This window comes from Macaca nemestrina, chromosome 3 (genome assembly GCF_043159975.1).
Source record: "Macaca nemestrina isolate mMacNem1 chromosome 3, mMacNem.hap1, whole genome shotgun sequence".
In the NCBI taxonomy this organism is placed as follows: Eukaryota; Metazoa; Chordata; class Mammalia; order Primates; family Cercopithecidae; genus Macaca; species Macaca nemestrina.
In genome coordinates, this window is record NC_092127.1 from 4,584,052 (window position 1) to 4,598,770 (window position 14,719).

Below are 14,719 nucleotides of genomic sequence, written 5' to 3' on the forward strand. Positions count from 1 at the left end.
TGAGCACTTTCCTGCTGGTCTCGGTGAAGAGCAGGATGTAGCAAAACTGCCCATCTCATGTTCCTGCTTTCCATGCTCTCTGCAAAGCCTGAGGAACTCATCAAGCCTGGGTGACAGATTAAGACTCTGTCTCAAAAAAAATAAATAAATAAAACTCATCAGATATTATATGGATATTGTATAGATATTGGCTACATCTAAATGATGCCAAAATGGACAGTGAAAACGCAAAGAAAAAAATCAGCTGTTTATAGAAGCCAGCTCGTTAAGTAAGGTAAAAACAATTACTGTTATTACACAACACCAAATGACTTGTCTGATTTTTTTCTCTGAATGGACCTCTGTGTGTGTGCATGTGTATGTTTGTATCACGCAGACAGAGCCAGCGACTGACAGAAGAAATGTGCCCTGTGATACAGCCTCAGCCCAAATAGGCAAAGTTAGCAGGAAGATGGAACATTCAGCTGCTCGATGGTCCGGCATAGATGGGGCACTGGGAAATGTCTGGAACTAGATGCTTATCCCCTGGGACTTTTATGTAATCCACCACAGCGAACAAAGTAATGCCCATCATACCTTTGTGATTTACATTTGCCCAGGCTGGTTCACTTTGCTTACTGCTTCCTGCATCTCCTTTCTCTTTTCTCCATCAGTCTTAAAACTGCTTCCAAAGAGACTGCCCTCTTAAAAGTCTGCTGCAGCTCTGTCCTCCTAGACCAATACGACCCTATCATATGGGGCATTAAGTCCACAAGACCCTTGTTCTTGAGTTTTTAAAGCATTTCTTATTTCTCTTCCCTCATCCTCTCCCTTTGGGAATCACAACATCCTAACGCATAACACCAGAAATACTTGAGTCCACACCAAGACTACCACAGGACCCGGGCCAGACTCTCCTGCACTTTGGGAGGCCGAGGTGGGAAGACTGTTTGAGCCCAGGCGTTCAAGACTAGCCCGGGCAACAAAGTGGAGACCCGGTCTCTACGAAAACTAAATAAATAAAACAAAAATTTAAAAGGACGTTAAGTAATTTGCCCAAAGCGGCAGAGGTAGTAAGTAAATATTAATGCACTCGAAATTGCTAAATAACGAATTGTATTGATGATGCTCGTTGTAATTGAAAGCATGGAGGCTGTGGTCTGACTGCTTTCGCTTCCAACCAAGTGTACTGCTGCGCTCCAAGCAGAAGATAAACAGGGAGACAGGTGTGACTTCAAGAGAGCGACGGACGCTGTAACCCGAAGCCCCCGCGCCCTCCGAGGCCCGGGAGGTTGCCCCAGCCGGCCGGACTGCGCACTCCCGCAGGGCTGGCGCGGCTCTCGCTTCCAAAGTTGGAGCTCTCCGGGGTGGGAGGGGGCGGGGAGGACGGCGGGGCGGTGACGTCACTCCCAGCGGGGATAAAGCGCCCCCGCCCGGGTCGGAGCCAGGACGCTGCCCGGCGCGGAGTGGCTGCCCCGCGCGGGGACACTCAGAGCCCGGTGGGCAGGAGGAAGGCGACATGCCCCAGACGGTGGTCCTCCCGGGCCCGGCGCCCTGGGGCTTCAGGCTCTCAGGGGGCATAGACTTCAACCAGCCTTTGGTCATCACCAGGGTAGGTGTCGGCGTTCTTGCTTTTGCTGCGAGGTGGGGACTCCGGTGGCGTCCGGGGGGACGCGGTGGGTGCCCCGGGGCCGAGGGCGGCTAGAAAGCGCGCGCGGGCTGGCGGACGGGGCGCTGCTGGGTCCCGGGCTTCAGCGCCCAGCACCGGGGGCCGCGGCAACTCCGTCAAGTGGCTGCGGAGCGGCTCAGAGATTGACAAAGTCCGCTCTAAAGGTGTCCCATCCTCTGGGTCCGCAGCGACTTTCCGAGGAGAGCCCCTGGGCTCAGGGAAGGCGAGGCTGCCAGACTCGATGCGTCCTCGCCTTTACGTATTAAATGTTTGTATGTGATAACAGAAATAAAACACACCCCATCGCCCTTCCGTAACAAATGATGGGTCCCGGGTGGGAGAGACGAGGGATGGCGCCCCCGGGCATTCCCTGGAGCTGGCGCGCAGCTGAGCATTTTCCTCGTCGGATGAAAACTTCAGCAGCGCGCTGTTCTCGGGGCACGGCCTGGGTTGGCCAAACTGGAGCAGCTCCTATCAGCCCAGACAGGGGAAATGTTCCTAATGCGTACTCCTGAGTTTCCAGGCATTTTGAACACATTTTTTCCAAAGCTGAGAACTTGGCTTAGCAATCATCAACCTCTGACTCCAGCTACAAAGAAAACGTGGCAGTTTAGTTTACCTGGTGCAGAGTAAACCACTCAGCCTAAAAACCGAAAATAATGCTTTAATATCAAAATCAAGCTTTACTTAGTGTTCTCTGTTGTATGATGAGAAAACAAGGTAAAAATAAAACCTCAGGGTTTCTCTCTTATCAGTAAATTTGAAGAATTCTAAAGCATTATTTGGTCTAGTTGATTTTTTTCTAACAATGTTTTTCTTCATAGAAAATTAATGTATTATTTCAGTTGTCACATATAAAACATTTAATACCTAAGGGCGTAAACTTTCAGAATATTATACTTTTAGTTTCAGAGTATTATACTTTATTTTCTTGTATTCTCATGCCATATTTTATAAATGTATATGTTGTAATCTGATTGATCTCATACAGATTTTGAACAAGGTAATACCTTTTAAATTCTGTTTTATTTGTATATGCCTATGAGAATTGGGAACCAACATCCTTTTAAAAATATGTCAAAACATGTATCCTACAGACGCATACAATGGAACGTTTCAAGCCTTGTTTTACATTTTTCAAAAACATAACACATCTGACATGTGTTTTTATATGAAACATGAGAACTGTTCAACATACCCCCAAAAATGTTCCTGAGTAAATTAAGCAGAAAATGCTTTAGTGACCTGGGCCAAGCAATTCCTATTATAGATTTACCGGAAAAAAAAAAAAAACAGTTTCCATTATATCTAGTAAGAAATATTTTTAGTTTCTGGAGTATAGTTTTTATTTAAATTGAATAAACTTTTGAATCCTAACACAGAATAAATCATTAAATTCTAACAAAATAATTTAGTCACGAAAATCTTTTAAGGTATTTATAAAAGAAATATTTTGCTATTATAATTGTATGTCAATATAAGTAATGATATGCTTGAATTTTTGAATTGTTGACATTATAAATGTTTATTTTAAATCAGTGCTTACATTCCAGAGTTGGCCTACAATAGCTATTGGTAAATATATTTGATATAATGACAATTATTATTAGGGAAACCAATTCTATCTGGAATTTCTAACTCATAACTAATTCGTATCACTCATTTTGACATTTGGTTCAATAACAGTTTATGACCAAATATTATTTCACTTGATTATGCCTTTTCTCTTTAATTAATTCCAGGACAGCAGGTAAAACCAAATTATTTTTGTATCCCAAGCGTCCCTAAAGCCAGGTACATAGTAGATTCTTATTGAATAAATAAGAATATTCATTTATTTATTCAATAATAACTTTTATGCTTTAGTGAACACCTAATTGAGAATATTTTCACTGAAATGATAAGAATACTGAAATTTGTTAAGAAAAAGAATAAAAAGTATTACAGAAAAGTATTACAGAAAAATAACTCAGTATTGTTAAATGGTGAATTGTTGTACCACTTTTAACATTTTTACACCATTTTGAAAGGTAGTGTGTGAGGTCGTAAGTGTGTTATTGTACTCTTTTGCTTGCCAGGCATTGATGGGAACATTTTATATGCACGAACTCACTGAAATCTCACAATAATCTTTAGAAGAGTAGCAGTAGTGACGTCCCCTTTTGCAAATGAGGAGAATGAGGCTTTAAAAGATTCATTAACCAGGCTCTGATGCTGGCTCTGCCTGCATTCTGAAGGCCACAGGTGAAAATGGACACTTGTTCCGATATTTCCAAAGAGGTGTTTTCTGCCATCCTCTTCATCACTGGCCTTATTGATTCTGTCTTCAAGATCTGCCACTTTCCATTTTTTCTACCACTGTCCTTCTTCAAGCTTTCCTAGCTCCACACCTAGACATTTGTCTCCCCCGTCCAATTCACACAGCATACTCTTACCGTCTCTGGAAAATGCCAAGTTGCTCCTTTCTCATTCTTAAAAATCCTTCAGTGGCATCACTGGTTTGTAGAGAGTGAAATGTGTGGCTTTAGCATCACATTCATGACTTTTTACCATCTACTATCCCAATTTGAGTTGCTAACTTCATTTCTTTCCTCTCCGTTTTCTCTCCCTTTCTTCCCGTTGCTCCACACGTAGGCAGGGGGGCTGTCCTCTGGACTACTTATGGTTTCCCTGACATGTGTTTGCTCCTGATACCATTTTTCCCCAGATTTCTTTTCCCCACACCACACCACTGTCCTCTATGCCTGTGGAAACCCACTCCAACGCCTCTCCCCAGTCCTTCTTTCAGTAACAACCATCTCATCCATTTGATTACTGTAGCTTTCGGCCTGTGTAATCCCTCCTTATGTCATGCCTGTACCAGATGTTTCACTGCATCTGTATCCCACCAAACTGCACGTTCCCCAAGGGCGGGAACCTTCTAATTTGGGGGTCATTCAGGGCTTAGCACAGTTCCTAGTAGATCATATGTATTGTAGAATAAATATAGACACAGTATGAATGATTGACTAGATTGTTCACTTTTTACAGAACTATTACAAGTAGGTACAGAATGTGTTCTCAAAAATATTTCACAAAAAGATAAGTGAGAATTGTTAGTTGATGTGTCATGTTTTTGTTTTGGCTTTTTTGTGCTTTTGAAACAGAGTCTCATTCTGTCACCCAGGCTGGATTGCAGTGGTGCAATCTTGCCTCACTGCAACCTCCACCTTTCAGGTTCAAGCGATTCTCCTGCCTCAGCCTCCCTAGTAGCTGGGACTACAGGCACCCGCCACCACACCCAGCTAATTTTTGTGGTTTTTTTTTTTTTTTTTTTTTTTTTTAGTAGAGATGGGGTTTCACCAGGTTGGCCAGGCTGGTCTCAAACTCATGACCTCAGGCGATCCGCCCTCCTCAGCCTTCCAAAGTGTTGGGATTATAGCCGTGAGCCACCACGCCTGGCCAATTTGTCAGTTTTAAATAAGTTCTTAATATACAAAGAATTGAAATACCAATGTCTGTACTTAAAGCCACAAAAGGTCCCATAAATGAGATGTGTTTAATCAAGTCCCCATTAAATCAGCTTTTGTCCTCTTACAAGCTATACCATTCACTCCCACACTATACAAATACAGGCTACAGCAATACTCCTAGACAATGGGGCTCCAACCAGAGTTTGTAGGAGAGTGACAAATATAACTGCCTCCATCAATTGAAATTACAGTTCCCAAAGTTAGGACACAGGGCCCTCACCCCTGTAATTGTGTACAATCCACATAGTCAGCCAGATGAATCTTTGTATTATGAAAACAATCAAGAGTAAGGTACGTCAAACACCAGACATTCTCAAAGCAAATTTTTAGCAACTGGTTGTGATAAACACAATTTTTAGGAAAGCAGTTTCTAGGCAATAAGAGTGATAGACCTTGTGCGATATAAAATTTCAGTTTTGGATGTTCAGTTTAGGGGAGGGAGTTGTTATTTCGAACACCATATATAACTGGCCTAAGCATTTCACAGAAGAATTTTAAGGTTCACTTCTTTAAGTGAGCATCTTTTCTTTTTTTTTCATAAAACCTTCTACAAAGTCTAAGTTCTTGGACCATCCAGAAGCTAGATCTACTCTCACAGACAAGTTACAAATCATTTGCTTTGACAAAATTTCAGTATGGAATACAGTAATCCCCTCTCATCTACAGGGGACACATTCCAAGACCCCCAGTGGTTGCCTGAAACCTACATTAGTACCAAACCTTAATTATATATATGTGTTTTTTCCTATGCATGCATACCTGTGATAAAGTTTAATTTATAACTTGGGCACGGCACTCTTGCACTTTGGAGCCATTATTCAGTAAAATAAGGGTTGCTTGAACACAAGCACTGCAATACTGTGACAGCCGATCTGATAACTAAGACTGCAAAGTGATTCACAGTGAAGAGTGTAGCATAGACAATGTGGATACGCTAAACAAAGGGATGATCCATGACCCAGGTGGGACACAGTAAGACTTCATCACGCTACTCAGCACAGCTGCAATTTAACACTTATGAGTTGTTTACTTCTCAAATATTCCAATTACTTTTTGCAGGCTGCAGTTGGCCTCGGATAACTGAAACTGCAGAAAATAAAACCGTGAATAAGGGGAGGCTAGTGTACAGGGCAGGCTTCTTTTATGTCCATGACATAAAATGATTGTCTAGGTCTGATGCCAGTGTGTCTTTTCTCACTCAGTTTCTCTTTCCCCTCTTCTCCTCCCTCCTTCCTATCCAGAGCACATCTAAGATCAAGATCATTATAACTGAGAATGCTGTACGAGCTTGAGGACCAGTATAGAAAATGTTAGCATGGGCCGGGCGCGGTGGCTCAAGCCTGTAATCCCAGCACTTTGGGAGGCCGAGACGGGCGGATCACGAGGTCAGGAGATCGAGACCATCCTGGCTAACACGGTGAAACCCCGTCTCTACTAAAAATACAAAAAAACTAGCCGGGTGAGGTGGCGGCGCCTGTAGTCCCAGCTACTCGGGAGGCTGAGGCAGGAGAATGGCGCAAACCCGGGAGGCGGAGCTTGCAGTGAGCTGAGATCCGGCCACTGCACTCCAGCCCGGGCTACAGAGCAAGACTCGTCTCAAAAAAAAAAAAAAAGAAAGAAAGAAAATGTTAGCATGTTCCTAATTTTTGCAGGCTTTAAGAGAGAAAAGTGTATGACTTTAAAATAAACTAAATTTGAAATTTAATGTAATATAAACTACATTTGAAATTTAAACTTTTAGAAAGGACTGTTTGCAATTGAATGCAATTCTTTTCCAGGGTAAAACAAAGGTAGTAGAAAGGTTGATGTAAATAAAAACCTATTCAATTTTGTTCTAACACAGACCATGTCTACATGGAAGTACTGGTTTGTGTGTAACTCATACATCTCACAAGTATCTACTGTGTGCAGAATGTCTTGTACGCGAAAGACGCTGCGAGCGTATAATTGTGGCTTAGATGGGCTTCTAACCCCTGAGAAGCTAATATCAGCAGAAAAGAAGGAACATGTATATGAACTGCCGTCACACAACCTGTCCAGAATTCCACGAGAAAACCATGCCCAAAGAGCTAGGAGGTGTTGAAGGAAAGGTTACCTGCAGGAGAGGCAATGCGAGACGATGGAAGATTCTGAGCTGTAGAGCCAGGCGGACCCAGGTGGGAATTTCAGGTTTTCTCAGGATGTGGGACCGTAACCAAGCTTCTTATACTTTCCAAGCATCCATTTTCTCATTTTAAAAAAGAGATAACTACTTTGTAAGATTGTCTTCAGAATTAAGTGAGATAGTAATTCTCAATAGGAATCCAGTGATGGTTCTCAGCGCTGGCAGGATGTTCAAGCCACCCTATGACTTTTGAACACACCCATGCCCAGGTGCATGCAGGGATTCTGATATAACCGGTGTGGGGTGTGGCTCTAGAAATGTCTTTGGCAGCCAGGTGCTGCAGGGCTGTGGATGCCAAGGAGGCACGCGGAGTCTGTTTGCTAGGGAAGGAGAGGGAACAATGGAGTTTCTCATGATTTCGATCCGTGCCTGCTGTGCAGGGCTTCAGTGTGTGCTCGTCTCGTTCCATAACTATTTCAATCATTTTTATTAACGGAAACATCATCTCGGGACTCTGTCTCGGACTTGCCTTACGTCTCCACGTAAATAGGATGTTATAGATGTTTTATCTGTGTTTTCAGTTAGCTTTTTCCCCAACAGATCCAAGTAATATAGGTTGATGTGAATAACAGAAATCATCTGAGGCTCTTGTTAAAACCGTAGATTCCCTGGCTCCTCTCCTAGAGATTCTGTTCCTGATTCTGAGCATCTGGAGTAGGACTGGAGTCTTTATGTTAGCAAGGACCCCAGGTGATTCTTATAAACACACAAGTTTGAAAACACGCTGCTAAGTGATTCACTGCAGTACCGCGTTCAATGATTTCTGCAGTACTTTTGATATTTGAGACCCTAATGAGCCTAAATAATAAATAATCCACTGAAAAGCTCTATGCCTCATTTCAGCTCTCTCTTCTCCTAATTTGGGAAAACAGTAATAAACTGTGCGTGCTAATACAAAGTAATGATATAAGGAAAGAATATAATAATGCAATAAAGTAATAAAGTAATGCACGGAAATAATAGATTTTCATGATTAAACAGATCGTTTAACTTACTAAAATCAGGCCAGTTTCACAGACATTGTCTTTTTTTTTCAAGCTCCAAATAACTTTAATCAAATCAGTTATTCAACTATACACATCCATAGCTTTCTTTTAATAAACCTACACTAACCCTTTAGTTTCAGTGAAAAATCTTTTTTTATTATTATTATACTTTAAGTTCTAGGGTACATGTGCACAACATGCAGGTTTGTTACGTATGTATACATGTGCCATATTGGTGTGCTGCACCCGTTAACTCGTCATTTACATTAGGTGTATCTCCTAATGCTATCCCTCCCCGCTCCCTGCTCCCCATAACAGGCCTTGGTGTGTGACGTTCCCCACCCTGCGTCCAAGTGATCTCATTGTTCACTTCCCACCTATGAGTGAGAACATGCGGTGTTTGATTTTCTGTCCTTGCGACAGTTTGCTCAGAATGATGGTTTCTAGCTTCATCCTGTTTGCAGATGACATGATTGTATATTTAGAAAACTCCATCGTCTGAGCCCAAAATCTCCTTAAGCTGATAAGCAACTTCAGTAAAGTCTCAGGATACAAAATCAATGTGCAAAAATCACAAGCATTCCTCTACACCAATAACAGACAAACAGAGAGCCAAATCATGAGTGAACTCCCATTCACAATTGCTTCAAAGAGAATAATATACATAGAAATCCAACTTACAAGGGATGTGAAGGACCTCTTCAAGGAGAACTACAAACCACTGCTCAACGAAATAAAAGAGAACACAAACAAATGGAAGAACAGTCCATGCTCATGGATAGGAAGAATCAATATCATGAAAAGGGCCATACTGTCCAAGGTAATTTATAGATTCAATGCCATCCCCATCAAGCCACCAGTGACTTTCTTCACAGAATTGGGAAAAACTACTTCACAATCATTTTCTGATCACTGGCCTTGCTGCACTTGAAAACGAGGAAGAAATAAAGGCATCATATTTTCTCCTCTCTCATTCCTCTCTCTATTTCCTTTTTCTTATCAACTCTCTCCTTAGAGGTCTCAGGACAACAATAACCAGGTTGAATACAAAATGACAAGTGGGATCTGTCCATCACTATAAACCGCCTGTCCTAGCTGACTTCTGAAAGAGCTGGTGACGTAGCTATACAGCTGCTCCCAGCTCTGCAGCAAGCCGCAGGTTACTTAGACACCTCTTCTCCTCTGAAAACCAGAACCAGTTTTCCTTCTCCAGCCTGTCTCAGAGAGCTGTAATGGGCAAAGATGTGAGAAGGGGCTTTGCAAATGTAACATTTTGCATAAGTATAAGATGTTATTTAGTATTAATATTGTTAGCAAATTTTAGTAATATTCAGTATCTAAGATATTCAACTTAGATATCCAATAGCTATTCATTATCTAAGTTGAATACTGGGGGTATGACTCTAGATATCAATAAATATTGGACTTAGATAATGAAGGGCTGTTGTTCAGATGTCTGTTTAAAATTAGTGTGGACACATGCAGAAACAAACCTCCACTTATCCCACCTTACACTCATCCTAACCAGAGCTAAAAGAAAAGTTAGACTTTTCCAAATCAGAATTGAGTATTACATAACTTAAATCTATTTAGGTATATTAGAAAAGCTAAGTTAGGCTCTGAAAGCAAATATATTGAAATATACCTTCTGTGTGTTTTTGTTTGTTTGTTTGTTTTGTTTTTGGTGAGGGGAGGAGGTCTACCTCTGTTGCCCAGGCTGGAGTGCAGTGGTGCAATCATAGCTGTCTGAAGTCTCAAACTCCTGGCCTCAAGCAGTCCTCCCACCTCAGCCTCCTGAGCAGCTGGGACTACAGGTGTGAGCCACTATGCCTAGCTTTTCTAAGAAATATTTTTTTTGTAGAGACAGGGTCTCGCTATTTTGCCCAGGCTAGTCTCAAACTCCTGGCCTCAAGCAATCCTTACATCTCAGCCTCCCAAAGCACTGGGATTACAGACATGAGCCATCATGCCTGGCCTGTGTTTTAACTCAAAGAAAATTATTCTAGTCTTAGACATTTAAAAATAGAAAATACTGATTTTGACAAATTAGAGAAAATTGAAAGTTTAAGATTATTTTTATCCCTACAAGTCACTTTGGGAATGGTAACTTTTGTTCTAACAGTTCTGAGTCTGTTTCTAAATGGAAAACTCTATTAAATGCCTCCCAAAGGCTAAGATATAGTTATCCCCAGTTGTCTTCACCCAGCTTCTATTAACTGTTCCTACTGGAAAAATCATTGTGATAGCTACAGTGAGATGATCACAGAAATAAAGTGAGTACAATAAACATTTTAGTGATGAGACAGAAGATCCAGGACACATGAGAACTTATTATTTTAGCAATTTTATTTATTTAGATGAACTTGTATCTTCCTTAGAACCACAATTAGATAGCTAGAATAAGCAAATAAAGAAAAAGCAAATGAATTAATTACTGATCCTCAAAGCATTAGAAACAATCTAGTTTCCTCCTGGAGCAGTTTGAGATTTGACTTAGTATGTATTGTTCTGCTCTGTTAGAAACTCGCAAACGTAGCAATGACGAGTTGACATTAAAAGCTATAATCTTTGGGTAGATAGGGACTAGTTCTTTTTTATGTAAGCTCTGATTTAAATGCTTTTTAATTGATTCTTCAATGATTCTAAGTACTGGGGTATACACTGTGAAGTATTAGAAATATACATCATATTGTACCTGTCCTCAAGAGCATCCAGTCTAGTTGGGAAGATAGACAATACACAAATAAACATAAAAGTACAAATAATTTTCATTAAGGAAATAGGGTATAATGGTGAAGAACGATGGGGGAAGGACTAGAGAAGCTACTTCAGATGTTTGGCAAAGTCTTTCTGAGAGTGCAGGATTTGAACCTAGACCTAAAGGGTGAGAAGGAGTGAAGAGTAAGGGAAGCATTTCAGGCAGAAATAAGAGTGCATAAAACCCCCAGAAGGGGCACAAGCTTGGCCTACATGAGGAACTAAAAGGAAATCAGAATGGCCACAGCACCATGGATGAGGGAGAGTAGGAATAATGTAAGATGATATGAGAGAAGTAGGCAAGATTAAGACTCATGTGAGCTGTAGGCAGAGGTGTATAGTTGGGATTTACCCAGAAAAATTGGGAATAGGTATACTGGTCAAAAGAATCATTGCCTTTAACTGAATATTCAACAGTAATGATTACCGCCTTTCTATTTTTAAATACTTTAAAGTATAGAAAACCATATTTTCCCATATTCTGTATTCTTAAGTATTCCTTTTATTCCTGCCCCTGAAAGAAAAACCTGTGGACAGCATAAAATTGGATCTCGCTTTTTCACCTAGTTTGATAGTCTCTGTTTTTTAAGTGATATGTTTAGATGATTTACATTTAATGTAATTGCTGATATGGTTTAAGTAAAATCTACTGTCTTGTTAGTTGTCTTGTGTTTGTTTCATCTGTTCTTCATTCATGGAGAAGAAACCATGAGTGAATACAAACTTCCTTTGTGTCTGTGGTTTCCAGGAGTTCTATACACTCATGTTAACTCACACTGGATCTTTAGCAATTTGTTAATAATTTTAGCTGAATTCTTCATAACAGCTAGTATGGGAGCCACGTCTTCCTCCATGCCCTGCTCCATGCAGTTGAGCCTGTGCTCATGTCTTGCCTTTGCTTGAAGGCACCTATCTTTCCTTAGATTTTAAGTTTATTGCCCTGTGACTTCAGCTCTCTGAAGGGTTCAAGAGAAGCTATAATTTTGTGTATTATCTGGCCTCTTCTTGTTAGTCTCTACAGATTTCTAAACAAAGTGTAATAGACTGGGTGGCTTTTAACAACATAAATTTATTTCTCGCCGTTCTGGAGACTGGAAATCCAAGGTCAGGATACCAGCATGGTTGGGTTCTGGTGAGGAACCTCTTCTGGGTTGCAGACACCTCACTTATTGTTTCCTCCTTATTGGAGGCAAGAGAGCTGAGAGCTCTCTCTGAGGACTTTTTCATAAGGGCACCAATCCCATTCATGAGGGCTCCTCACTTCTGACCTAATTACCTCCTAAAAGTCCCTCCTTTAAATACCATCACATTGTGGTTAGGATTTCAGCATTCGAGTTTGGGGGGGACATAAACATTCAGTCCATCTTATGTGAATTTTAAAGATGATAAACAGTAAGGATTGCTATATATGGATTGAAAGCAGTTTCAATCTGAATATAAAAGTTGCCTGAATATAGTAAAACTCTATTCCCAAATAGAGACTTCTGGGTGATGAAAAATGAAAAATAATTTTTTAAAACAAAAAATGTATGATTCACACTGGGAATTATGTAAGACGTTTTAAAAGAGAGTAACAGATACAACAATGTCAAATGTGGTTAGTAAGAAACAAAATTATTCAACATGATGAGAAAATAGACCTAATTCAATTGACCAACTAAGAGTTTCTTAAGTTAGATTTACAGTTTTTCCTCCCAGTGAAACATTTAACATGTTACCAGGCTGAAATACAAATGTCAGGCACAAAACTCAAGATATTGCGGGATGTTGGTTTTTAAATAGTGCCATGATTTCTTCCAGATTACACCAGGAAGCAAGGCGGCAGCTGCCAACCTGTGTCCTGGAGATGTCATCCTGGCTATTGACGGCTTTGGGACAGAGTCCATGACTCATGCTGATGCGCAGGACAGGATTAAAGCAGCAGCTCACCAGCTGTGTCTCAAAGTTGACAGGTGCTTCTTAACTAATGGTAGTTAAATCTGATCTGTTTTGCAGGAGAACCTGAACCAGAACTATAAATAACTTCATCCTCCTAGCAAGGAGTGCCACAGACCTAGTATTTTGGCTGGCTTTTTTGTATATCAACTACTTAATTCTTTACTAAAGTCAGTCAATCTAGCAGTTGTTGACAAATCGTTTCTAAAAAGGATTCTCTGGAATGTTAGAATAATAAAAGAGGCTGAAAGAATTTGTTCCAGTAATAACCCAGTTAATTAACTATGAAAATAGAACAACTATTGGCCACATAAACACTGAACAGCACAACTAGTTATATCACTGTTCTCAGTGTGATAGAGAATGGAATGGAATGGAGAGATTCCCCTGAAAGAATCTCTTGATTTGCCCAACTGTAATTGTACTAAAAACTGGCTGCTAATATCCTGTCTGCCATTGGTTGTTTTGTACAGAATTCAGCCCAGAAGAACGTTACAGGTGTGAGAGTGCATATGTACGTGGGCATGTTAAATACTGAGACATTTCTGACCCCACCCCCCAAAAACACTAAGAAATTGAGCCTGATCTCCTGCCATCAGATCCCTGATCCAAAACTGAACCATGATAATAGTAATTTGTTATAGTGGTTGTTACTGTGTGTTCATCCTGTTATGATTGTACTTGCAGTTTTCCCTGCTGTGGTACAGAAGGATCAATCAGTCCACCAACCTGCTGTTTCAGGGGGTGAAGTAGATTCTTTCACTCTCGATGCGTAACCTGTGTTCATGCCAAGCTTACAGTCCCTTAGGAGCCATTAGGTCGCAGGCAGATGCATGGGAAGGGTTGGACAAAGCACATTTCCTTGATGCCAGTAACAAATCCACCTGACAGATCACTCACTGTCTTCTGCAGTGGCCTCAATAGGACTGGAGGGAAGTAGGGAGGTCTAGGGACCTTGCCTGGTGGTCATCTGCAGAGTGTGCCTGCAGAGTCTCCCTCTCCTGTTCCCCACGTGCATTGCAGGCCTCCTTCCTCCAGAAACTGCACAGTGTACTCCAGGCAATTTTTATCTAGTCTACAGTCCCCAAAAGGACATTAAAAATGTAAGTCTTCAGCCGAGTGTGGTGGCTCACACTTGTAATCCTAGTGCTTTGGGAAGCCAAAGTGGGTGGATCACTTGAAGTCTGGAGTTCAAGACCAGCCTGGCCAACTGGTGAAACCCTGTCTCTACTAGAAATACAAAAATTAGCCAGGCATGGTCGTGGGCACCTGTAATCCCAGCTACTTGGGAAGCTGAGGGAGGAGAATCGCTTGGACCAAGGAGGAAGAAGTTGCAGTGAGTCAAGATTTTGCCACTGCACTCCAGCCTGGGTGACAGAGGGAGACAACATCTTAAAAAAAAAAAAAAAAAAAAAAGACTAATTATATGGGAAAATACAGAATAATCAGCAACAAAGAAATATTGCTTTTGCGTAAGTTAGTGAGGGTTGCTAGTATTTTCACAAACATAATGGGAAATTAAAGTATACTAAAACTGAAAGTACCATTAGAATTTGAAGTTTACAAATTTTATTTTGTTTCCAGGGCAGAAACTCACCTATGGTCTCCACAGGTGTCTGAAGATGGGAAAGCCCATCCTTTCAAAATCAACTTAGAATCAGAACCACAGGTATGAATTTTAGAGCAAATGTTATACGTTGTATTTCCTTTTAAATCA

At 41.0% G+C, this 14,719-nt stretch overlaps 1 protein-coding gene across 3 annotated transcripts in view; it reads left to right on the forward strand.

Moving 5' to 3' along the window:
* Positions 1–1,423: 1,423 nt before the first annotated feature.
* Positions 1,424–14,719, forward strand: part of LOC105466559 (PDZ and LIM domain 3) — a 34,714-nt gene continuing 21,418 nt past the window's right edge. For 2 of the 3 annotated variants that reach the window (XM_011715577.2, XM_011715576.2), the window contains exons 1-3: positions 1,424–1,591; positions 12,868–13,019; positions 14,587–14,671. In XM_011715577.2, coding sequence (XP_011713879.1) covers positions 1,499–1,591; positions 12,868–13,019; positions 14,587–14,671 — 330 coding nt within the window. In that variant the 5' untranslated portion in view covers positions 1,424–1,498. The remainder of the gene's footprint in view (positions 1,592–12,867; positions 13,020–14,586; positions 14,672–14,719) is intronic. The other variant, XM_011715578.2, reaches the window with a different exon arrangement.